The 26,984-nt window shown below is 31.7% G+C and overlaps 1 protein-coding gene across 1 annotated transcript; it reads left to right on the top strand.

Annotated features, from left to right (window-relative positions):
• The first annotated feature begins 2,582 nt into the window (after positions 1–2,582).
• Positions 2,583–26,984, top strand: LOC143083579 (uncharacterized). Its single transcript, XM_076259843.1, has 8 exons — positions 2,583–2,768; positions 10,181–10,410; positions 16,038–16,346; positions 16,640–16,945; positions 18,439–18,659; positions 22,509–22,623; positions 23,198–23,285; positions 24,393–26,984. The coding sequence occupies exons 2-7, from the start codon at positions 10,209–10,211 to the stop codon at positions 23,227–23,229; spliced, it is 1,185 nt and encodes a 394-aa protein (XP_076115958.1). The 5' UTR covers positions 2,583–2,768; positions 10,181–10,208; the 3' UTR covers positions 23,230–23,285; positions 24,393–26,984.

The following is a 26,984-nucleotide window of genomic DNA, read 5'->3' as shown; positions in this document are numbered from 1 at the left end:
GTTAAGGAACATAATGCAACAATTTGCTCATCAACGACATTGAAAGGTAAAGAGAAAAAGGAACACGTTACCGTATGTTCAAGAAATCAATCGTGCATGTGTGTACGATTCGAAATGTGTTCAAAGTGATAATTTTATTTAATAAAGGGCTGCACTTCAGCACATGATACGCCCGTTGCTCTTTTAACTTGTCTTTTATGCTTTGAATGAATTTATATGATCAACTAGAAATATATATACAAATCAAAAGGGATGTTACATTAATATATTCATAAAATCCCCCTTTTTAAAGTATTAAAATTCATTACTTAAGAAAACGTAAAATCTAAAATTTATAAAAATGGAAAGGGAGCTTATGTCAATAGATATAAATAATTTATCAAAGTTGCATAAAATTTTGTGAAAGTGTTAGTTATTGTCCCAAAATTGGAAAACCCCCCTTTTTTTTAAGCATAAAAATTCATAACACGGAAATGTAAAATCTGAAATTTATAAAAATTGAAAGGGAGTTTACATCAATAGATATAAACAATTCACCAAAGTTTCATGGACATTGATGAAAGCCTTTTTGAGTTATTGTACGAAGTGTTGACAATCCCCCTTTTTTATGAATAAAGCCCCATAAATTCAAAACTTAAATTCTGAAATTTATAAAAATTGAAAGGTAGCTTACATCAATAGATATAAACAATTCACCTAAGTTTCATGGACATTGGTGAAAGTCTTTTTGAGTTATTGTCCGAAGTGTTGAAAATCCCCCTTTTTTATGAATAAAGCCCCATAAATCCAAAATTTAAAATCTGAAATTTATAAAAATTGAAAGGGAGTTTACATCAATAGATATAAACAATTCACCAAAGTTTCATGGACATTGGTGAAAGCCTTTTTGAGTAATTGTCCGAAGTGTTGAAAATCCCACCTTTTTTTTTTTATGAATAAAGCCCCATAAATCCAAAACTTAAAATCTGAAATTAAAAAAAAAAACGAAAGGGAGCTTACGTCAATAGATATAAACAATTCACTTTAGTTTCATGGAAATTGTGTTTTTGAGTTATTGTCCGAAGTGTGGACGACGGACGGACGGACGGACAACGGTATACCATAATACGTCCCGTCTTAAAGACGGGCGTATACAAACCAATCGACTCTCTTGAAATTAAATAAACGTCAATTATTGAAAGTTGTTTTAAACATGCATATTCCATGATATCATTTGGATACCCTTTTGCACAAAGTTTTAATCAATTGTCTTGCAAGTGGACATTTTAATGCAAATAAACTCATCATAGATACCATGACTAAAATTATTCACTTACGCCAAACGCGCGTTTCGTCTACAAAAGACTCACCAGTGACGCTCTAATAAAATAATTTGTTAAAAAGGCCAAATAAAGTACGAAGTTGAAGAGCATTGACGACCAAAATTTCCTAAAAGTTTTGCCAAATACAGCTAAACTGGTGTCTGGAGTTATGGAAAAAATCGAGAAAAAAATATTCAAAAGCGATTTGCTGTATTTAAAACTGAAATCATACATGATGACAATCATGCCTTGGAAAGTTATTCGCTTGGAGGGCGGGGGGTGGGGGGAGGGGCTCTTCAAATTTTGTACCATTTCATAGAATTCTATAATACATTTTACAGACCAAAAACAAAAAGGAGGTGCACCATGTCATCATATGGTAATATATCTGAAAAAAAAAATCCAGGAACTTCCCTATACGTGTCTTAGAAATCTTTGCCTCTTGAATGCTGTCTCATTAGTGCTCATCCAGGAGCATCCAAATGTGATTCTTACCCTTACTTACAATTGGTCAGGAACTGTCAGGCAAGCTGTAATAATTTACAATTAAATAGTTATTTTGAAACCATCAGTACAGTATCTGAAAATTGTAAACCCTTGATCAATTGTCGATAGTTCTTCCTTAGGGACGACATCAAAAGATCAATGAAGGATAAAAAATTTAGTTCAAATAGTTTGGGGTGTGGGATAAAAGATGCTGCAAGTTTTGTATAATTAACATCGATTTTACATATATCCTTATTGGTCAATCAATTTTTCCCAAACTAAGTTAGGAAAGGGGGTAGGGGGGTCAATGAAAAACTATGTGAATTAAGTTTTTTTTTTATCCTACATTGAACTTTTGATGACGTCCCTTAGAACAGTTTTGTATATTGTACCTTAGAGCTGGTTTTAAGGGATTCAATTGTAGAGATTATTATATAAAATATGCTATGTCATTCTTTGTATGAGATCTTGACTAATGTTCTTTCACAGCTGTAACTTTTTTAAGGCTTGACGCTATGTCAGATATAGAAAACGACATGAAATGATACGTAAATATTTTATACTTTTGCATACGTAGTCAATACATAATACACACAATGCTATATATAACTTATTCAATTATTTTTTAAATTCTTTTCAAAAGTTTAAATCTGTTCAAGTAAATTTCCTTATTCTTATTGTGCCAACAGGTAGAACCTTATTCATATAATAGTTATCGTTCAACAAATTAAACCAACAAATACTGGTATTACGTAAGAGGTGTTAGTCATTGAGGATATAGTTACTTATAGAAACAAACTTAGTTAACATTCGTGGAAGGGTGTGTATTTCGTTTTAAAAAGAAAAAGAAACTCAAGGTTATAGTTAAAAAAAATTACAAATACTATGTGTGCTTATTACGTATGTTAAATATATCAAATTTGTGATGTACTGTCTATGATAAGTTGGGAAAAGGAATGGACAACAGTTGCATATTTTATTGTGAGTATAATTAGATGTCAAGTGATTGAAATGACTGCTTAAACCTCATATAATACCAATATAAACAGCTTTTTGTCATAAAAAGATCAATTTGATTGATCAAAATAGATTTATGTAACTATAAAATTGCTGAAGACAATTTCAGTTTTTCAATCCGCATTCAAGTACTTTCAGAACTTTCTCTTGTAGTAGTATAAATACACATATCATGCATAGATGCTTATTTAATATGGCCCTGTTTACACTTAAGGGCATACGAAACAATAGAGATCCCTCGTTGATTTTTCTTAAAATATTGGTACACAGTAAATTTCAATGTGTACTTTTAAAATATGCAAAGAAAGAAAGTACCTTCATGACTTACTATTTGAGATAATTTGGTTCAAAATTTGCATGTTTGGATGAACATTCCTGAAATTTCATAAATAAGGCCTTTTAAAGAAAGTAACAATATTTTTGAACGAAAAGCCATAACCTAACCGTTATTTTTTGTAAAATGTTCTCTTGATCCATGGCATCAACACGATGAAACAAGTTCAAGGTAAAACCAAATTTTTATTTTTCGGATTTGGATTTCTATATGCGAAATAAAGAATTTAACCACATTTTTGCGTCTATTCAGAAGTGTAGAAAACATTTGATCGTTAATTTTTTCTTGAAATTTTGGCAAAGTGTTTTTGAAACAGTACTTGATTGATTGCAAAATAAAAAATAGGGCTTCATGTGCTTGTTTTTTAAATAAAAGCAATATACCTTGATTTTTACGACGTTTGTCAGTATGGCGCTAAACTACGCTATATTAAGTTTTAATGGCAACAACGTTGTGTAATCATTCCCGCCGTACATGACTATGCTGTCAAGTATATGCAGGTTTTTTCCCAAAGCGTAATCCATAAGATGGTTACTCGTAAAATAGGAAAAACATTTGTGCTAAACATTTTCGAAATGAAATTTGGACATGAACCTTTTCATAATAAAACAAGTATATAAACAAGGATTCCAGTGACTTTGTTAGATGTACGGAAAAAAAGAAAAATATGATAGAAGTATAAATGTGCATCTCCATCCGACATTATTTCTAAATTGCTTCATGTTCTTAGAGAGGATATACAACTTTATTTCAAAATGTGAACCAACTATAAATTAAGTTAGGTAATACCATCAATTGACAACCGTTTAACCTTCAACAGTGACAAAACTGATACCGTCATAAAAGTGCTTTGATTTTTTGTCTTTTTACATTCAAAAGATAATCATCTTTCAAACTTTCATTACAAGGAGATCTTATTGTTTTATAGTTAGAGCTGTTTCGTGCAATTTTGTGTCATTATTGCCTCAATCTACTGAAAATGAAGTTGTAGTATGACATTTCGTAGGAAGTACAGCAGCCGGTATTAGATAATAATATTGAACGATGTATTAATCAATAGATAAATTACATTACCGTTTAAACGGCGTATATGTATGTTTATTGGCTTACTTGTTTGTCTAGGAGCAGAGCTATTTTGCAAACACTTTGTTTGTTCCTCTGTCCGATCGTCTTACAATATGTTTGATATTTTTCTCAGAAACAGCCTTACTGAATGGCTTCATATTTGCTCATCAGCTTGACAGCGACAATTTTAAACGTGTGTACACTTTCTGATCTGTATTTCTGCAATTAGTGTACATCTGCCGATGTTTCAATTTTCATTTCTCTATATGTTGAAGTACAATAGGAATTTGCTTACACAAATAAGAAGACGTGGTATGATTACCATGAGACAATTCTCAACCAGAGACCAAATGACTAAAGGCCCGTAGCAAAAAAAAAAGAAGTGCACCACCATATTAATTTTTCTTCGCCAATTGTTTTTTTTTACAGTCTTATAAACCCAAAAATCAGGTTAAAAAAAGTTAAAATCTATATTTTTTTGGCTCCTCAGAGGTGTACATCCTTACACAAACTAACCTGTGACAATTCACCATCTATTGGTACCAATTTGCTTAAAATCAAATTAAAAATGACACCAATATAGTTTTTTTTGGAAACATCTTTTAACGGAATTTCGTTGACAGTTTTTCTACATTCACATAATATTATATATTTTTAAAAGATCAATTAAACTCGGCATTGTTTTTTTAATTAACCGATTTCAAGTCCAAGACAGGATGAGACACTCACTTTATTTATTATTTTATTTACGAATAGGGTTGTTATAAGACCTTTTCTACCCATGAGGGTCTCGAACATGCAATCAGTTTTGTTGATAGTCTGAAATTTGTCGTACAATGACAATTCTCTATTCAGCTTGGCAAATGCTATCAAAAAAATAAATAGATAAATAACGACACAAACTATTTTGATTCTGATTATTTTCAATTGATGATAGTATTATTGACTTCATTATCACTGAATGTAAATAACTGTTCTCGTCATGAAAAATATTGCATAAATTTGTGGAAGATAGTTGTTTTGTCTGTAACTCTTAGAGTTCCATTTATACGTTTTAAATTGAAGACCTGCTGTACACCACGGTAGTAATGACCTTTTTGTATGTATTTCAAATCTTCCAACACCCGATCCGATTCAGTCACCTTACGCGCCATAGATTTCGTTGACAATTTCTCATTAATCACGAGTTCATACGTTTTCTCATTTCTTTAAGTTTCTGTGTCAAATTACTGTTGCTACATTAGGGATTCAATACTGAAAGAATATAAAAGGAGTTCGTTCCTACCAATGTCCGAATTTTTAAATAAACAGTTCAATGCTTAAACATCTTCTATTGCGCTGAACATCAAACTGTTCTCCAAAAACATTTTCATACACCAGTAGTCTGCTTATAGTTTGGAAAACCCGGAGATTGCTTTTTTAAACAATGGCAAGGTATCAAAAAAACCTTTACAACTGAATTAATTTTGACAAAATATGAAAAATTCTTTGTATTTAATTTATTTTTGTTCATCTCAAGTATTTTCTTTGATCTCCCTGCTCTTCGGCGGATTTCTCCGTATTTTTTTTAATTCGCGCAACCGGATTTATGACGTCAGAGAATATTCCGCAAAAATATGACTTCATTTAAAACGAGGTCGCGAAATGTAAACGTTCTTATTAGAAACGTCGCGAAACTTCAACGTTCTGATAACCAACGTCGCGAAAACAACACGCAAAGTTTTGAAATCATTATTATCATCCCCTGCTACTGTATCGTGTTCCCTTAAATAGTATTCACTGACCTCAGACCTCAGACTTTGTATGCATCTGCTATTGTTTTAATTCATGACAAAGCAAATATATATAAAAAGTTATATGGATTGCGTGTTTTAAAGAATAAAAATTGTGTATAGATTTCTTTGTTAAAACTTAAGTAGAAATAAACAAATACCTGTATTTTATTTGATACTGTCTACTTATTCACATATTTCATTGTTGCATATATCTATTATCCATGCTAATCAGTGCATGTTACCTTTTACTGTCCAATATTTTTAATAATTGCTCTCCATTTTCTTTAAATTATTGAACATGTGAAGGTAGCATAATTGATTGTTACAGGGAAATGATAGTTAAAGGACTGAACAAAACATCAATCAATTCACACAATGTGTTTCTTCATATGCAAAATAAATCATAACGACAGAACAAAGGACAATTAAACAAAAACATTTTATTCAGGTCACCTTCAAATACAGTGATTTCGTCGCTCATTAAGAAAGTTCTTAATAAAGTACTTGAAAATGGATTTTAACACATCCAGTGTCAATACTTATTTGACGGCAATTCTTTTTTTAAATTCTTTGGGTTGTCTCCTTTAGCATTAATTTGGTTTATAATGCTAGAAGTAAGTTGTGATTTTGGTACTTTTAGGTATTTCTTTTTGCAAAAGATTCGTCTTCGCCTGTCATTGGATAAAAAATCGTCATCTGATTTTGCTCTTATTCTTCCTACCATCATTTTTCAGCTATAAAAAAAACCAAAATGAAATTAGGCTTCTAACGCTTGACAGATCATGTCGCAATACAATGACCACACGTAAACTAATTGTAATATTATAATTAGGAGACAATCGGCCATCTGAAGTAGATGTTATACCAATGGTTGATTGCAAGCCACACATTGTTCCTTGGACAATATACCTAGTCAGCAAATTGATTAACAACCTAGACATCACCTTGTGTACAAAGTACAAATCGGACACTTGTTTCATGCACTATTGGTTTTCTAAATTTTCAGATGCCATCATTGCTACTTTTGTTGTTACCTAAAATTATTGCCCTTTAAGGAATATAATACAACCCTTCTCCTATCAACGACAATTAAAGATAAAAAGAAAATGGAACACGTTATTGTAGGTTTAATAAATCAATCGTGTGTACGATTCAAAATTTGTTCGAAGTGATCGTTTTTTTCTAGAAACCAATCGACTCTCTTGAAATTTAATAAATGAGGGCTAGATTTAATAACATAATTGTTAAATAAGTTTAAAAATTAATGATTTTGTTATATCTATTTGATAATTAGAGCAGTTCCTAAATTGAATTGATTGACAAGGGGAGGGAGGGGAACTATTAACAAAAATATTTTAACTATATACATGCATAACTTCAAAATACGAAAACCAATTTATTTCTTTCAAATATATGTATGACAGTTTCAAACACTTCACTTCAGTTTAGATCGAAACTTCAAGGTCAAACCGATTGACTGCACTAATTATAAATTAAGCACGGAAAAAAGATATATATACTAACAATGCATTGTTCTGAAAGAAAAAAGAAGAAGAAAGAAAGTGTTATTTGCAAAAGAAAATCTAAAAAAAAAAAATTGTGTTCGGTTACATAAAAAGAGCACAAACGCCATCAATACGCAAATAAACTAAAAAAAGTGCGAAACGAACCTTCCAAATGGAAAGGTGGATATTCAGATGGTACGATTTCGGATGATACAACCTTAGAGTGTAAATCAGTTTTTTTCTTGTATAGTAGGCGACAAATTTTGATCAATTTCTTGTTTTCCTGATATTATAACAGTTACTATATTGATAATGTTTTTTTCAAATAAAAAGACATTAAATTTGGATCATAATTTGCTTAAAACTCATTAGATTAATATAAGATTGGCATGTACATGTAGTTCCTCAAAACAGAAAAACATATTAAATTGTGTGCACACTTACTATCACAACATGCATTCATTACATTTAATAGTCTTTTATTTGAAATAAAATCAACCGCAGTGCACTTGATATGGTTGAACCTTAATTCTGTCTTCTAACATCATGTGTTTTTTTTTCTTTAGTTGGTCTCACTAAATTAATAAGAAATTAAACCAAAGACGCAATAATGAAGTAATAGGAGAAAACAGCATTTTAAACTATATATCAAACTTGCAATTGTTAGCTATGATAACTATATCATCATCTTTGTCCGCACTGAAATCGGATATATCTGAATACACATTTGATTTTAATCCAAAACAACACAATCACTATTAATGGCGTCACTTTTTTCTCTTGTGTTGCGTTACGAATATACTCTCACCTTCTTGGTCTATTTCGAGATGTCAAACGCGTTTGAAGGTAGCGCATACAAAAAGTATGATACACATGCACTGTGTCCTCGTGTATATTTATCGACTAATGTCGTTTACCTTTAACTGTACTTTATTGGTGTCTATTGTGTTCAAGTAGAGCTACTGTTTAAAAGGGTCATTATATAGGATAATAGTTATATAATATCCACGAACAATTTACACACTTGAAGAACATATAAACCTAAACAAAAGGTTGTATTTGTATGCATTTCGCATCTTTTTTTACCTGCTAATTTCTCATGATAAAGGAATTTTTCGAATATTCTGGAACTTGAAATGTATTCAAATCTTACTTTCCTCAGTCTTGTAATGCCTTAAAAATTTGCAGAAACACAAGTTTGACTGAACTTGTAAACATTTACAAGGTGTATCGTGAACACGGCCATATTTGTTTACTTCTATTGTTAAACCTTAGATATGCATAATATATGGTCTTGATGGATAGAGACTAATTGGTGGGGAAAAAAACGATAGAGAAACATGATAAAAGTAATTAAAGAAAAGTGAATATTGCTATCTTTGACGATGTTCAAACTATGTTTTGAAAAACAAACGAAATGAAATGATATAACTTTAATTCACGTTCATAATAGCGTACACAAGAACTGACTCCTGCTATATATAATTCTTTAAGGTTGTGACAGCGTTGATCGTGTGCACAGTGTTTATGTGAAGCGATTGCCATACAAAATTGCGTCGTTCAACTATTTAACAACCCAAAATATATTTAAAAAGAAGCCTTCTTTCTTAGATGACTGCAATTGATTATTTAAACATATATGTTTGCCATGGACGAAATTGTTGTTACAAAGAAAACATCCTTCATGATGATTAAATGCTGTTTAATTAAACTTATTTTGTAAAAAAAAACACCACAGGTATTACCAATGTTATTTCAACTGATCGGGCGGAGCTTACGTTTCAATTTGCATAAGGACAGTCTATTTAAAGATGTGTGCGATAAGGAATTGACGTTATAATTATTGTTGATTTCTAATCACCTATATCAGCGTCACCAAACGTATATACAAAAGAACTGAATGTGAGATATGGGACGAATACATGGACACCTGTCTATAGATGGACTGGCCTATAATGAAAGAACCAGTTAAACTCCGCAAAGTCAAGTGAAATATCAAGTAATAACCACAACAAATACACCAAATATGATAGAAAACAAAATGTTTGAATTTTCCATTTCTCAGAATAAAAATATCATCAGATCTATTGTTTGGCGTTTACATGTCTCTGTTAATACGTTATGCTCATGCATGCAAGTTTCCACTATACGAACGTTATTAACCCAAACACATTCGAAATAATACGAATAAAAAGGACCCATTTCGGTCACTATCAGGAATTGGTTGACCGATACGATGTGTTTTCGCGGTCTGTGACTTTTAAATAAAAGATTTAATGTAGCATGTTTATTTGTCTTATCAATTTTATTGATTGCGTCCTACTCCAGATTGTGATATTTCGAATCAGTGCGGATTCGAATGATGGGAGATTCCTGTAAAAGACGATAACATTGTCGTCAAACCAGGTTTCGCCCCTGTTTGTGAACTTGATTTGTCTCTTCTTTATCAATTTACGAATTTAAACATTGGCAAAGTAGTCATAAAAATCAATTATGTTAGCAAGAATTACTACTCGTTATAAAAGACATTTTGGTTTCAATTAAGCTTTTTGTAGTAATTAAAATCCATATTAGAATATATTTCCACTTTAATATGAAGTGGCTGTAAGAAGTATCAACTTTTCCAATCATGGAACTTTGCCTTTTAAAAAATAAATAGATTAAACAATTACGCCCTTGGTTTTTTCTTTCTTTCAGAAAACAAATTATTGTATATACGTCAAACATGGATACGATAAAATATCATAAGAAGAGAACAAACTACTTGAAAGCAGCATACATATTGTTTCAAATAGTCCCACAAGTACTTGAGAAACATGTCAAGAGAACACATAACATTGGCCTCCAAGTCGCGATTGAGAGCACGCAGGAAGATCTAAGAAGAATTTTAACAGAAGAGGAATTCAGTGATCTGTATCATATGAACAGTAAGATTGACTTTCTGCATAATAAAGGGAGACAACTCTTTAGATCAGAGTTGTTTGACAGTTTAAGGGATAGACCTTGGTAACACCAATATTTTCTCTCTTGTATTATATTTATTATCTTTAAATAATTGAATGGGAAAGAACTCTTTAGACCAAAATTGTTTGACAGCTAAAGGGATAGGCATTGGTAACACCAATATTTTTCTCTCGTATTATATTTATTATCTTTAAACAATTGAATGGGAAAGGGTCCATATTCAGTCTGTCAAACACTCGCTGAGATTCACCGTTTTTTTTCTTCATATAAGGGTATATTGAATATGACTTCTTTTTGGGTACCCTTAAAACTTATAAAAACTAAAGTGGGCAATCATACTTGAGTATATTTTCTCAATAAGAACATCAATGGATTTTTAGATGCACAGAAGACACATATTTAAAGGGAAATTTGAAACGTCTTGGTAATATTTCAAACTTTTTTCATCTGAGCGTCACTTGATAGTCTTGTTAGGACGTCTGGCGTATTGAATTTTTAACCTGGTACCTTTTGTTGGCTACTATTCGTTTGTTTTTCTGTCGTATATTTTCTCCCATTTATTTGTATTGTAGTCCTGTCATGTAATGTTGTCATTTTAATGTTATAATTAACATTGCCATTAAAGCAGGAGGTTTGGCATGCCACAAAACCAGGTTCAACCCACCATTTTTTTTCTTAAAATGCCCTGTACCTAGTCAGTAAAGTGGCCATTGTTTGGCCATTGTTTTGATGTTATATTTTTGTTGTTGCGTGGTTCTCTTGTATTTGATGCGTTTCCCTCGGTTTTAGTTTGTGACCCGGATTTGTTTTTTCTCTATCGATTTATGAGTTTCGAACAGCGAAATACTACTGTTGCCTGTATTTATAGCATGAATATAAATTAATGGTTAACATTTTTGAACAAATATACAATTAAGTAAAAAAAGCGCACTTACATAACAAATTCACATTCATATACAGTTTGAGAAAAAAATATTAATAGATTAAGTATTAGAGAATTGATAAGAAGTAGTGGATTCGTAAACGATAATCAACGAGCGACTTTAGTCGCGAGTTGGTTATCGTTTTCGAATCCACTACTTCTTATCAATTCTCTAGCTTAACCCATTCCTAGTAAAACGACTATCTGTTTCATGATCTGACAATGAATCAACTGAATTTCATGAAAATAATTCCGTATTTTGTATTTTTTATTGTCTAATAGCTGGAACTGACTAGATCCACACGGTTCACATTTATATTTAACTTAATATAAGTTCAATTTAACTTAAATGTGTAGTTATCTTCCCTTTTTGTTACCAGATATTGTATTTGTAAATGATTAATTAATTCAATGCTGAATGTTTACAAATAATATATATTGATTAGATTTTAGTATTTATAATTCATTCAAAAAGACATATAACTAATATATGGATTTAAAAAAAAAAAATTGGAAAGTTAAAACTTTTTAATTACCAACATTAGAAACCTTTAATATTTACATATATAGTATTAAGCAACCCAATGATAATACCACTTTATTTGATTTATTGAATTTAGAACACACATTCAATAATAAAGATATGGAAAAAACCCACACATTCTATAAAAATTTTAAAACTAAATGAAGTGTAACATTCACATTAACACCACTTCACCAGTTGTTGGTACAATAGATACTATGATTGGTCATAATTGAAATATTATATATACGTTTTGTTTAAACTGGTTCCCTTTCATTTTGTTTTGATTTTTTTTAACGTTATTGCATTTGTCATCCATCGTCAATAAGTTAATGAACTAGTATTATTTGTGGTATGCATCCTAAAACCCAAGCAGAATTGCTTTTGCTTCAAATGTACAATATATAATTATGTCAATTTTGCATTGTTTGAAGTAAGCTGTTCATAGCCGTGATCGTCTAGTCGCTGGCACCGAAAGAAAAAAAAACTGTGATATTAACAGTGCCAAGTTCAAGCCCAGTACCCGGAATGATATTTTTGTAATGTTTTTTCTCTACCAAAATATTGTTTTTAATCTTAGAGGTATCTATATTTCATTTTTACTCTAAATTTGACGATTTTGCTTCTGGTTTCACAGTCAAAGAAATAGTTTTACAGTCATATTTAATCACTCTTTATTCACATAAGAGTCAGTTAAATGATGATGTATATTTGGACCATTTATAATCAAACAAATATTAAGTGATCATAGTATGATATCATTATAATCATAAAAACAAAAGATGATGAAAAGGGAAAGGCCTTGTACCTTAAAAGGGATAAGTGTAATGTGTACATGGATGTTTATTTTACCAAGGAATTGTACTAGTAAGTAATATCTACAGTTCCTTGATTTTATAGTGTTTATGTATTTCATTAGATAACAAAAAGACAGAAATACAGTTTATTGACATGCATTGACAGATATACGCTATAAGAGTGATATTTAAATAACTATTTATATCAGTACTCGTGGTCTAGTGGTATCATGCATAGACTACAGACCTAACTGTCGAAAATACGCGCGAGTTCGAACCTATAAGAGTCACTCGTTTTTGAGAGGACAAAATATCGTAAGTTAAAAGTCATGATATAAGTTATCTTAAGTTAACATGGTGGTCAGTGGATTCTTGAAAAATAATCCACTGTTAGAACAATAGACTGACGTCAGAGAAATGGGTTAATTCCTGCAAAAAACTGTTGAAACAACTACATGTATTGTGTATAAACTTTGAGAATTATAAGTTTAAATGGAATTTGAATGTTTAAACTTAAAAAATTCTTAAAACAAAGTCAGGAATATGACAGTTATTATCCATTTGTTTGATGTGTTTGAGCTTTTGATTTTGCCATTTAATTAGAGACTTTCCGTTATGAATTTTCCTCGGATTTGTTTTTTTACAAATTCATTTTTTTTTTCTATTAAAACATCTGGAGTTATATATTTCATTATTTTTGTGTGCTTAGCATTTCATATGAAAATGTAAATTTTCGATTTTTTCAATCTATTTAATAATAATGTAAATCCTAAATTAATGCTCAATTATTAATCCTAATTTAAAACTTTTCGTAGATGCAGTGCATCATTTTCGTATACACATGTAATCAATATAAATGCTTAAATCATTGTTTGAATATTTGCTAGGTGTAAACGCACAAATGACTTCCAACACAACTGTACGAGTTGTCTTCAATATATATGATCCGTGATAAAATTCGTTTTTCTTGAAAGTTTAAAATTGATGAAATTAAAAGGTAGACGCAAAATTACAATTCATTTGATATCTTATCCAGGCGTCATACTATCCAAAGATAGGCACCAGAGGGACACACGACAAAGAAAATGTTCAAATTCGGGTTTGCTAGTAAAAATATCGTACCATTCATTAGGGTATCTTTAGCTACCGTACGAGTGGTGGATGAATTTTAATCTCCGGCAACAACTTTGTGATCGATGGCCAAGTCTTTGGCATGCCAACACATTTCCAAAAGACCATCCAAAGGTTATTTTTGTGTTTTGCATTCGTATGTCTTTTTTGCCCATTGTAAGGCTATCGTGAGGGCATATATATCAAATCGTGTAATCTTTGTTTCAACTTCTTGTGATCTTTGGTGATGTCTGGCGTTTTTGCTTCACTCAGACAATACGAAGGAAAGAAGAATCTTCTCGATTGTCTTAAGAAGATCCCTCCACTAGGTAAAGTCCTCGCAGTGCCGTCTTGTAGCCATCGTTTTTTAGTAAATGATGTCGACTTTGAGTAACTGAAACGTTTCACACTTGTTATGGTAACGTGGGCATATAAAAAGGATAGTATATCTACCTTGTCATAGGTCTTGTCTACTTTAAAGTCGTAAGTCAATTGACTTTAACGAGTGTGCAAAACGATATGTCTACATTCAAACTAAAGCAATTGTTTTTATCGGGCTTATTCCAAAAAATTGTTTCTATTATCTAATTTGTATGCATAGTTTTTAAAATTTACAAGTATTTGTGAAGATTTTAGAACAAAAGTGGACTATAACTGTATCGTGAAGTAAACTCTTTTTAGCTCACCTCGCCCGAAGGGCCAAGTGAGCTTTTCTAATAACTTGGCGTTCGTCGTCCGTCGTCGTCTTCGTCTGTCGTCCGTCGTCCGTCGTCGTCCTCGTCTGTCGTCCGTCGTCCGTCGTTAACTTTTACAAAAATCTTCTCCTCTGAAACTACTGGGCCAAATTTAATCAAACTTGGCCATCATCATCACTGGGGTATCTAGTTTTGAAATGTGTCCAATGATTCCACCAACCAACCAAGATGGCCGCCATGGCTAAAATAGAACATAGGGGTAAAATGCAGTTTTTGGTTTATATCTCGGAGACTGAAGCATTCAGAGCAAATCTGACATATGGTAAATTTTTTTATCATGTTTAAATCTATCCACCCTGAAATTTTTAGACGAATCCGACAACCAGTTGTTGGGTTGCTGCCCCTGAATTGATGATTTTAAGGAAATTTTGCAGTTTTTGGTTTTTGTCTTGAATATTTTTATTGATATAGATATAGATAAACTTAAGATTCCAATAATGTTCGGCAAAGTAAAATCTACAAATAAGTCAACATAAATAGAATTGTCAGTTGACCCCTTAAGTAGTTATTGCCCTTTATCAACAATTTTTAACAAGTTTTCGTGAATTTATGTCTTTTATAAAAGTCTTCTCCTCTGACACTACTGGGCAAAATTAAACCAATCATGGCCACTATCATCACTAGAGTATCAACTATAAAATGTGTCCGATGACCCAGCCTGCCATCCAAGACTGCCGCCATGGCTAAAAATAGAACATAGGAGTAAAATGCAGTTTGTGGCTTATATCTCGGAAACTAAAGCATTTAGAGCAAACATGACATGGGTAAAATGTTAATCATGTTAAGATCTATCCGCCTTGAAATTTCCAGATCATTTCGACAACCAGTTGTTGGGTTGCTGCACCTGAATTGGTGATTGTAATGAAATTTTGCCGTTTTTAGAAATTATCTTGAGTGTTATTATAGATAGGGATACTCTTAAAACAGCAATAATGTTCAGCCAAGTAAGATCTACAAATAAGTCAATAATAACCAAAATTGTCAATTGACCCCTTAAGGAGTAATTGCCCCTTATAGTCAATTTTTAACAATATTTCGTGAATTTATGTAATCTTTTACAAAAATCTTCTTCTCTGAAACTACATTGTCAAATTTAACCAAACTTGGCCACAATCATCATTAGGGTATATAGTTTAAAAAATATGTCCGATAATATCATGAATATCTCCAAAGCATTTAGAGTAAAACTGACAGGTGGCAAAAATGTTCATCAGATTTAGATTTATCTGCCTTGAAATTTTCAGACGAGTCCTACAACCCATGGTTATGTTGCTGCCCCTGAGTTAATAATTTTACGGAAATTTTGCAGTTTTCTGTTACATGTATTATCTGAGATATCATTATAGTATCTAATAATATCTTATATCTAATACTATTACTTATGACTTTAAATTTAGTAGATGATTTGCGTAGCATCAGTAAATACCGGTGAGAGACATAGGTGAGAGCCTCTCGTTATAATTATATCAATTGTGATTTTCAGGGCTGTACAACCACCGTTTATATCCGTATTACCACGGTATTGTACAGAATACAAAACTTGATACATCTATCATGGATTTTTTAATAACAATGGGTATAATGACTGTCGGAGACCGGGACGAAGTGGACCAATGTGCAAGTCAGACAAGAAAGAACAAATTAATAATGGAGAAAATGATGGACCAATCAGAAAATGCATGCGAACTTTTTCTGAATGCTGTTCAAAGATACTATGACAATTTTGAAGAGATTTGCGTGGAAATAGGACCGGAGGTTGATATGGGAGAACAAATAGTAAACCAAGAAATTGGTTAGAAATTTATTTTCTTTTTTGCTGTTTATGACCTTTCCTTGTATATTGATTAAATCGTGTTTTTTTCAAAATGAAAAAGTTGTTTGATAAATGTAGCTTACCATTCAAGTTTGATCTGTTATCATTATATCTGATATATCTGTCGGCGTAAGCAACATAATTATGAGTTAAACAATCGTTTGTCTTTATAAACAATCTTGACAAAATAATCTGATGTGAGATATTCTTGTATGCTTTTTGTTTTTTGTTTTTTGTTATGTAATGCTGTTTATCAATTATTTCATTCACAGGTCACATTGGTATTCGTATAACGAAGAACTATGATATGTTAATACGGGAAATGTCAAATACTGTAGACATTATTGACCATTTGATATCGAAGGAAGTTTTAGACATTGATGATATGGAAGAAATCAAATCTTCAGCTGTACAATCTGAAATAAACAGGAAGTTAATTTCAAGGATTAATATTGCTGCTGCACGTGGTTATTCTGAGCTTCTAGTGGCTTTGAAAGCCGATGTTGTAAATAGTACGCTTGTTGATAAAATAGAAAGCACACTGGTGACAGAGGAGGATATGGAGTGTTATAAACCAAGTAAGGAAAATGTATACGTTATAAGATTGAAATTAAAACGGCATATGGGATCTGAACGACTTCACTATAAATTGTTCTATCATGATCATGATCATTCATGATGTCTTGATTGGCAATTTAAATAGGGTCAGCCTATTCGGTTAACAATTCTTTTGTAATAATTTAGAAGGACGTTCATAATATCACCACAAAGTTATTTCCTTTTCCTATTCAAGCAATACAAAGTATCTTGTAATAGTTAATAATACCTTACAAATACTACTATGTAAACGAAAAATGAATTCAGTTTTACAAATCGCATTCCGCATAACGAAACGCCTTAAAAGTGAAAAGAGTATTTTTACACCCTTTTTTACGTCTACCAACCGCCTTTGATATACTTACGGCAAATATCACAAACATATTCCAACAAACCTTTGTCTTATAGTTTGTAAGCATGAATACACAAAATAGGGCAGTTCTATAATTTCAGAGATTTGTCAGCCCCACCCTTTTAAAATCATGTTCGCAGTTCCGTAAACACATTTCGTACTTCCCTAATAGAAATATTAATTAAATATTAGATGCATCTACTTTCCCGACTGGTTTTGAAATTCTGTTGAAAATGCAAGATCTTCTTATGCCAATGTTCAACAACAAATAACACTAAGATTTTAGTGGGACAATTTCAAATGCGTAAGAAAAGTTTAGCAAGCAAGTATATTGACATGTTACTTTATATGCTTCATTCATAAAGAATGTAACTTGTTCTACAGATGTCAATTCTAAATGTGATATTTGTTATGCACATTATGTAACATTGCTAACAGGGCTTAACATATGCATATCAGTGGCCAATCCGTTAAAACTGTGCAGTTTTTTTATTGCGTTATTTATTTCACTAGATATACAATGATAAAGTATAAATATACAAAATGATTGTTGTTTTTCGTAATCCAAGCACCTTGCATGGGTAGTAGTTACATTTGTATTTACAAATTGTAGCTATGTGTGCTATGTACAGATCGTTGTTGTTTGTTTTAGTATGTTTACATTCCGGAAAGAGCCAGTAGTTGTTGTTTGATGTAGTCAGGTCTACTCTTTTATACTTTTTGTAGCTTTTTGTTATACTTTTATGTCCTACACTACAGATAAAGCATGTTTATATAAGAAAGTCTGTTGTCATAAAGGTGATTAATAAAAGAGTGCAATGTTTTAATTCTTCAAATTTTACACCTCAGAAGTAGGAAAAGTCATAAGAATTAGAAAAATATGTATCACTGACATCCCAAGGGCACGTTATCATACCCCATTTCTGTAGTTGAACTTCTTAAATTTTTACTTTATTTTATTTTTTCCCAGTTTTAAAAATGTGATATCCTTTTTGTGTCTTTTAACCTTTCTAAAACGTACCCTTTATCTATGTATTTTCATGTGAAAATTACTGCCATTTTACTCAAAATTTAATTCCTTTATACTTTTGGATTACAAATTAACCTCTACTTGTATGTTAGCTTCACAACATCAAAGTTTTGGTACCAGTCTAGGATTGTCCATCATGATATCATTGTGTGAGGCTATTGGCAGAGCGGAGCTACCAAAGGTTGAACCAATCAAAGAAAATAATATAATTCAGGAAGACCTGACACTTTTGAAGGAACACATGAACTTTATTGTCGAAGAAGAGGAAATTTGCGAAGAAAAATACAGTCGTCTGGCTGTTGAGTTAACAGATGTAAGTATCTGAATTATAACAAATGTTTGATTGATTTGTATGTCGTAGCGGTTGTTTTTGTTGGAGATATGAGTTTATAATGTTCCGTTGTTTTCCTCGTTCAGTTGAGATGTGTTTCCCTCGGTTTTAGTTTGTAATACGGAATAATTTTCTCTTAATCGATTTATGACTTTTCAACTGTGGTATACCTATATTGCCTTTATTTACGCGTTAATATCACTTCTATTTTATTGATAACTATGGTCATATATAATCTGTTGTCGGTTTGATAAAATGAAATGCTCAGCAGAAGAAACCAACAGTTGTACATGTAGCATAATAACATTTTATAAATACTAAAATATTAAAGCAATGTACAATAACATTCCTTTTTTACAATTGTGAATGTTTATCTTTGATGTATTACTGCAAATATAAGACAACAGAATCATTTTATATATTATTTTTTGTACTCATCTTGTAATTATCAGATACGAAATAGTTCTTGTGTAACTTCCCACTAGCATCATATACACTTCACACCAGTAACAATCTGAAATGGCCTATATCCGTACTTGACTCTACTGATTTTTACTCGACCAGTCTGAACTTGTCTGAATTTTACTTGACACTACTCGACCCCAGTCTTAACCGTACTCGACTGTACTGATTTGTACTTGACCCTTATCTTTGATATTGAAAATAGTTTGAAGTATTACTCGACCAGTCTGAAACAGTCATTACCCGTTCTCGGCCTGTACTCGATCTATATTTTTCAGTCTTAAGCATACTCAACCGAAGATCTGAACATTACTCGACCTGTCTGATCCATACTTGACCAAATAACCTTTTTTAAATTTTTACGGTTAAAATAAATTTCTTTTAACTGGCATGACAACAGCAAAAATAAAACAAGGATATAAATAAAATCACGATTTTTACATCCTTACATGATTCTATGATTTATCAATACGAGAAGGTTACATCAGATTAGCTTATATAATAATTTAATTTCATTAATTCTAAAGTTTTAGAGTTTAGATAAATAAAAGATTTTCTTTTACCTAAAAACTACACTTATACTGAGGGTAATAAAACCTTATTAATCTGTTCTTGTTTGGCATGGGTTTTTTTAATTCTTCATTTTCCAAAATATCTAAAAAAAAAATACATAGGTTTCATGGTTACATACTATAGTAATGTAATTATCTTTTTAATGAGGTACATGTAGCAACAGCCAATACAATCACTTAAATTGTTCAACCTTAATTTAAAAATATATCTTTCATCATCATTTGGGATATATATCAAATTGAAAAAAAGAATAAAAAAATTAAAGAAATGAATATAATTAATGAAATTGTTCTTCTGATTAGTGTATAGATTAATACCTGCTTGGGGCAAACTCATTAAACAGATCACACTTAGTCAGAGTATTGAATTCTAAATAACATTCATACAAAATTGCAACATCCTGTACAACTTAAATCGCAAGGGCTTTTGAATTCACTAGATAAGTAATACACGAGTTTAAGAAAAGTAGTTTTTTTTACCTGTAAAACACACAAGTACTAATGCAATTAAATCTTATTAAGTCCTTCTTGTAAGTCAAGTCTTTAATTTTGACAAAAAATATTTAAATTTAAATGACACAAATATATTTTGTTTTAAATTACTGCAACTTTAAGACACATTTTATTTTTTTTTACTTTATTTTTTAAAAGGTTATCAAGGATTGCTGTGGAAGTTTAATGATAATGATTATATAAATGCATGGTTTACACACAAAGATGTCTTTTTTAAATTGATTAAGTTGTTTTATATACTATTTTACATGTATCGGAATTTTCTTTTTTTTTAAAATCACTGCATTATTTACTTTACTCAACTGACACTCTAAATCCATACTAAGCTTAAGTTCAAATGATTAAAATTGTCCAGTATCCATAAAATACATCTGAAAGAATAAAATGTTTGAACAACATTGAAAATATTAGTCACAATTCAGTTTTGAGATAATTTGATAAGCTTGTTTTATTTCAATTTTAAAGGTTATATATATGTGTGTAACTGTTGATAAATATGTTAAAGTAATTTTATGTTTTTATGTGAAATTTTGGGTTAAATGCTGTAATGAATACATTTGTAATTTGAAATTACTGTTCAAACTTATAGTTCCTAAATTGATTAAATACAATGTATAGACACACAAAATATGTCTAGGTTGGTTACGACTTGGTGGAGTATGGTTCAGACTCGGTTTAAATGTTGAAGTACAAGTTCAGACTATTAAGTGTGGTTCAGACTACAGTCGAGTATTATCAAGTAAATTGCAGACCAATTCAGACTGGTCGAGTAAAAATCAGTACAGTCAAAAACGGATATAGGCCATTGAAGACTTTTACTGGTTTGTAGTGATACAGTTTCCATTTCACCAAACGCTTTAAATTTTTGGAACGTCACAGCATTCGAGAACTGCACGAAGCAGGTCATTCATTAAAAAAGAATATGTAACTGCTGAAAACAAAAACAAAATAATTAAATGAAACGAAAAGTACGATAAAGTAATTTAAAAGAGGTCAGCACGTGTCAGTCAAGGAATATTCGGCAGATATACCATTTCGTCAGATCAGTCTGATTATTCCCGCGAATTTTACTGACGGATTGATGACATGAACTTGACTGATTGACAACTGATTGTTGACTGCTTTGTGATCTCTTTAATAGAAACACCCTAGGAATGAAATACTTAAACTATCAAAATGTGGTATGAGTGTCAATGAGACAACTCTCAATAGATAGAAAGATTTGGTTTGCATTTGCAAGGGTAACTGTACCTTATTTTACATGAAATAGCACATAATGAATTTTAACAAAGATGTTGTTTACCGAAACCAGAAATAAAAATACCATCCCAGATAAAAAGATGCGAATGTTTGCTAATGAGACAACTCTCCACAAGGACCAAATGACACAGACATTAAAAAATATAGGTAACCGTGCGGCCTTCAACATTGAACAAAAATAGTTCCGAATAATCATCCACAAAGGGCCCACAAATGACAAATGTAAAACAGTTCAAGAACCTAACGGCGTGGTGTACATACAACACAATGAACGAAAAACAAATATAATACAAAGAAACAAACAACAATCACTGAATTACAGGCTGAGGCACATACAAATGGTGGCACGGTTAAAATAATTTACAAATATGCACTTCCACGGTTCTGTACTTTTTCAATATCTGATATTACACCATTGTTCCATTTATGGGAGGATTGAGCTCTACCACATTATTTATGTGCACGTCCCAAGTCAGTAGACTGTAATTCATGCAGTGGTCGTGGTTGTTTTTCGTCTGTATTTTCGTTTGTATATTGGTCGACTAGACGGTAGGTCTTTTTTGTTTTGTTGAAGGCCGTACGGTTGCCCATAATTGCTTACATCTACTTAGTTTGAAGTTTTTTGGATAGCTGTATCATTCCGAATCTATGGGAAATATTACGTTACCAACGCCAAACAAATCTAATCTATAGCACATTTTTGTTTTCACCAAATCTATGACAAGTCATTGATTGTATTTGTACTGCCTTGTTCTACATTTGCACAAACAATGCCACAGATTTGGACACAATAAAAATCCATCGTAGATAAGCATGATTAGGAAATTACAAAACTTGCCATCGATTAGGATTTAAACAAATCTGCCATTGGTTTGTGAGGGCATGACATCATATTTACCATAGATTTGTAATTTGCTATAGATCTGACACCTACCTTAGATTTAAGTCTACATACATATTTTATTTCGATTTGACATGCCGCTTTTAATAAGATAATATTTTCGAAATTATTTTATTAACTTAGATCATTCAGAGACTTGGTGGAGAAGATGTCAAACGAAGTTGCAAAAAGTATTTCATGAAATCATGTTGCGTAAATGAGATGAACTGTTTATTGGATAAAATACAGAAGCAAAAACGTAAGTTACAGTCTAATGTATAAACATGCAAGACACTGCTAAAACATTAACCCAGACAACAACACATAAATAATATAGATTATATAAAAAAAAAGAAGAAATTGTCAGTTTTTACATGCATCGACCTTACTCTAAAACTGTCAGAAAGTCCTGTGAGAATTGCAAGTCAACATTGTCTCAATAAAAAACTCTTTAAATCAGTTGTCCCTTGCTCAGTGTCTTTTTTCTGTGTTGTTTGTTCTTTTTTTTACAGCAGCAAATTAAAAATTTTATACGGCAAAGCAATTTGGTAAACCAGCATATCGAAAATTGATACTCGCAATATCAAATTAAAGTTAATGTTTGCCGTATGTCGCATCAACGTAACAAGGCTATGTCGTAGTGATTAAATATATTTTCTGCTTTCTTCATTTTAATGCAAGATAAGAGAAAACCTAGCTTCATATACATCTTTAAAACTTTAAAAAATCGTCACACTTGCGAGCGCGTTGGCAGACCATAAATCGTTGAACTGATACCGCGATATTTATTACTTATCCAATGAATATCAACATAAAACAATGTTGCATTATAGAACTCATGTATTTAAGGAAAAGCAAGCATTAGCAGACAAATCACAAAGAAACTTGAGGAGGAAATGATAATTCCGAAAAATATCAGAGGTAAAATTTACGTACAATTGCTTTTGTTGATATTAGAAACGAGTTCTGACATTGTACATGTATCACAATTGTGTACTTATATAGTAGAATTGAACATTTAAATAGCAAAAAAACTGAACTCAAAGTAAAATTCTAAACGCGAACTTCTTTATCAAAATGACAAATATACAAAGTTCAAACATATGAGAATGGAAAACAACTGTTACTTTTTTTTTCTTGGTACAGGCATTTCCTTATATAGAACATGGTAGATTAATATAAAAAAAAGATGTGGTATGATTGCCAATGAGACAACTGTCCACAAGAGACCAAAATGACACAGACATTAACAACTATAGGTCACCATACGGCCTTCAACAATGAGCAAAGCCCATACCGCATAGTCAGCTATAAAAGGCCCCGATATGACAATGTAAAACAATTTAAACGAGAAAACTAACGGCATCATTCATATAAAAAAAATGAACGAAAAACAAATATGTAACACATAAACAAACGACAACCACTGAATTACAGGCTACTGACTTGGGACAGGCACATACATAAATAATGAGGCGGGATCCTGGTTTTATATTTAGCTAAACGTCTCACTTGTATCACAATCTGATAAAATGCTATCAAATTTACCACAATGTGTGAGCAAATCAAACAGACATAACATTGTGTTAAAGTCTTCATAATGATAAAAACAAATAACTATTTAAAAACAGAAAAAAGACAAGGTACATAAGGAAATAAATTTGACAAAAATACAGAAATTAATCATAGCACATAAACATAATGGCGGGATGTTTAAGTATCGAACCACACCAAAATGGATTAACAGTTAAGGTTAAATATATATAATACAAAGACAAATAAAAAAAACACTACCAAACGTTATTAAGATGATGCACAACATCAGTATCAAGAATATATATGAGGTAGTTTTGATGAAGTTGAAGTTCAGTCATGTTCCCTATGATATGATCGTTTTAATTTTAATGCCAAATTAGAGATTAAATCTCATTTTCACGGTCAACTGAACATAGAAAATGATAGTGAAGATGGGGCAATCTGAATAACCACAAAAAAGTACTTCATATTCTAGTATTTCCTACATTTCAGAACAGCATTATGCTGTTATAAATGAATGGAAAAGAAATGATGAGGTTTTTTCTGTTACTCAATCAACAGAAAGAATAATGCAAAGTGTAAAGGAAAAAAGCCAAATAACAATTGTTGGCAGTCCAGGGTCAGGAAAAACTTCAATTGCACGCCATGTTGCACTAAAGTTAATTCAAAACGAGAAGTATCAAATTGTACCTATCAATAGTGCAGATGCGATATTACTGTATGGAGAAATTAAATCAAAACAAGTGTTTGTAATTGACAATATTTTAGGCGTTTTTGGTGTTGATATGAGCAAGATTAACCATTTAGAATCCACAGCTGATGCTATTTTCAACCTATTGAAGACTAGTGGTTCAAAACTTATCATGACATGTAGAAAAGCTGTTTTCAATACTATAACACTAACTACATCGCTAGTTGCGGGAAATGCGTTTGATCTAGATCATGAAAAAAACAAGCTATCAAACGAGGACAAGAAGGCAATTCTAGAAAGTCATTGCATGAAAGAAGGCGTAAGCCCTGACATGTATGCTTCCTTATCCCTGGATTCTGCTGTGATCATGTTTCCATTATTATGTCAGCTTTTCTCAAACAACAAAACATACCAAATGATTGGCGCTCGATTTTTTACTCATCCTTACGAGTGTTTACTCGACGAACTTAAAAAAAATCAGGAAAGAAGTAAAGTACACTATGCAGCTTTGGTTATGTGCATGATAAATGGTGGCAACCTTTCAATGACAAATTTTCCTCCGACTGTAATCAAAGAAGACGTTTATGAGCATTGTGAAATAGATGAGGGAACCTCACGTGCCACCGTTTTGAAAGCATTAGATCAATTGATTGGCACATACACTGAAAAATCTGCGAACCAGTTCTCATTCATTCATGATAGTTTATTCGAAGTAATAGGTTATCACTACGGGATACAGTATCCGGATCAAATATTAAAATATTCGTCAACCAGTTATATCGCAAACATGGTTACCGTAGGAGAAGCGCATACTACTCTTTGTATTCAGCTGCAAGAACATGAGTATCATTTGTTAGCCGAGAGAATATACAACGACATACAGCATATGGAATTGAATTACGTTTTTAGAAATACGGCGTTAAAGTACATTAAGTTTTTTGAAATTTTTAAACAAATGTTAGAAAACAAACCATATAGGGAAATAAAAGATATATTTCTTCAAAATCAATCCGAGAAAAATTGTACAAACATTGTTGATCAAGGAGAAAAACTGCTCAAAAAATTAAATACAGAAGATGTGTTCGTAGGTAGGGCCTTGACAAGAAGCCAGGACACACTAATGAACAAAATAATAAATAAAGATAGTTCGGTCACATATCATATCAGAGTCCTAAGTTGGATAGTTTTCCATGGTCACAATAATCTGTTACGCTACATATTACATCTCGTTTTGAAACACAATGATTCGCCATGCGAAATATTTGGTAAAACAACAAGTGAACAAACCAGACTTCTAATTTTGGGATGTTGCAGCGGGGATCTAGCTACATTAGATATAATACTGAATAATGTAAAGCATGAATGTCTAAATGCCACATTGTTGCAGACCAAGGAGGATTTTGAGACCAAGAAAAGAAACAAACATCGATGCAAAACACCACTCACGGCTGCCTACATGGATGTTGGCGTAGCATCAAGATGCATTTCGAAGCTCATAGAGATGGGTTCTGACGTACACAAAATGGATGAGTTAGGACATGTGCCAATTTTAAATGCTGCATATTCTGGAAATAAGGCTGTTCTTAAGGCTTTACTAGATGGTAACGCTGACATCAATTATGGTAATAATGGGAAATCATCTCCATTGTTCACAGCAGTATCCTTGAACCACTTGGATGCAGTTAGAATGTTAATAGAATTCGGTGCTTCTGTGAATAAAGGTAAAAGTGACAATACGACGCCACTTTTCAGAACGGCGGAGAGAGGCAATCTAGAAATCGCTAGATATCTAATAGAAAATGGAGCGAATGTTAACCTTTGTGATACATTAAAAAAATCACCATTGCATGGAGCGTCAATACAAGGATTTCGTCAGATTGAATTTAAAGTCATAAAAGAACAACAATGTCAAGTTGTAGAACTGCTCTTGAACAATGGCGCTCTAGTAAATACTACTGACAAATACAATCGATCACCTTTGTTTCTGGCATCACAAAAAGGACAATATGAACTTGCAAAAATGTTTTTGCAAAATAATGCTGACCCTAATATAATCGATTCGTTTCATAGATCACCTCTTTTTGTAGCTTCACAAAATAGACACCGTAAAATTGTTGTTTTATTGGTAGAGCATGGTGCTAATGAAAGCATAAGACCAAAGTGGACATACACATTTTGGAGGAATCGCATTGCCTTCTTTTCAACTATTTGTATATGTTTAATTGTCATATCATGTGTTCTTGCATACATCGTTTTTCAATAACTGAACATATTGTCTACCATTATACCATGTGCGGATGAACCGCTTCCATTCGAAATATTCAAGGTCTTATTTTGAAAATTTTGAATTTGAACATTTTGAATTTTATTTTTAAAAACATATTTGAACACCA

Source organism: Mytilus galloprovincialis, chromosome 7 (genome assembly GCF_965363235.1).
Source record: "Mytilus galloprovincialis chromosome 7, xbMytGall1.hap1.1, whole genome shotgun sequence".
NCBI lineage: Eukaryota > Metazoa > Mollusca > Bivalvia > Mytilida > Mytilidae > Mytilus > Mytilus galloprovincialis.
Note: the sequence above shows the minus strand (reverse complement) of the source record. Positions and strands in the feature narration are given on the sequence as shown.

Coding starts and splice junctions, on each gene's coding strand:
- LOC143083579 (XM_076259843.1), top strand. CDS start 10,209: ATGGATACGATAAAATATCATAAGAAGAGAACAAACTACTTGAAAGCA. Junction 16,347..16,639: donor AATAGTAAACCAAGAAATTG/GTTAGAAATTTA, acceptor TTTCATTCACAG/GTCACATTGGTATTCGTATA. Junction 18,660..22,508: donor TGGCTGTTGAGTTAACAGAT/GTAAGTATCTGA, acceptor TTATTAACTTAG/ATCATTCAGAGACTTGGTGG.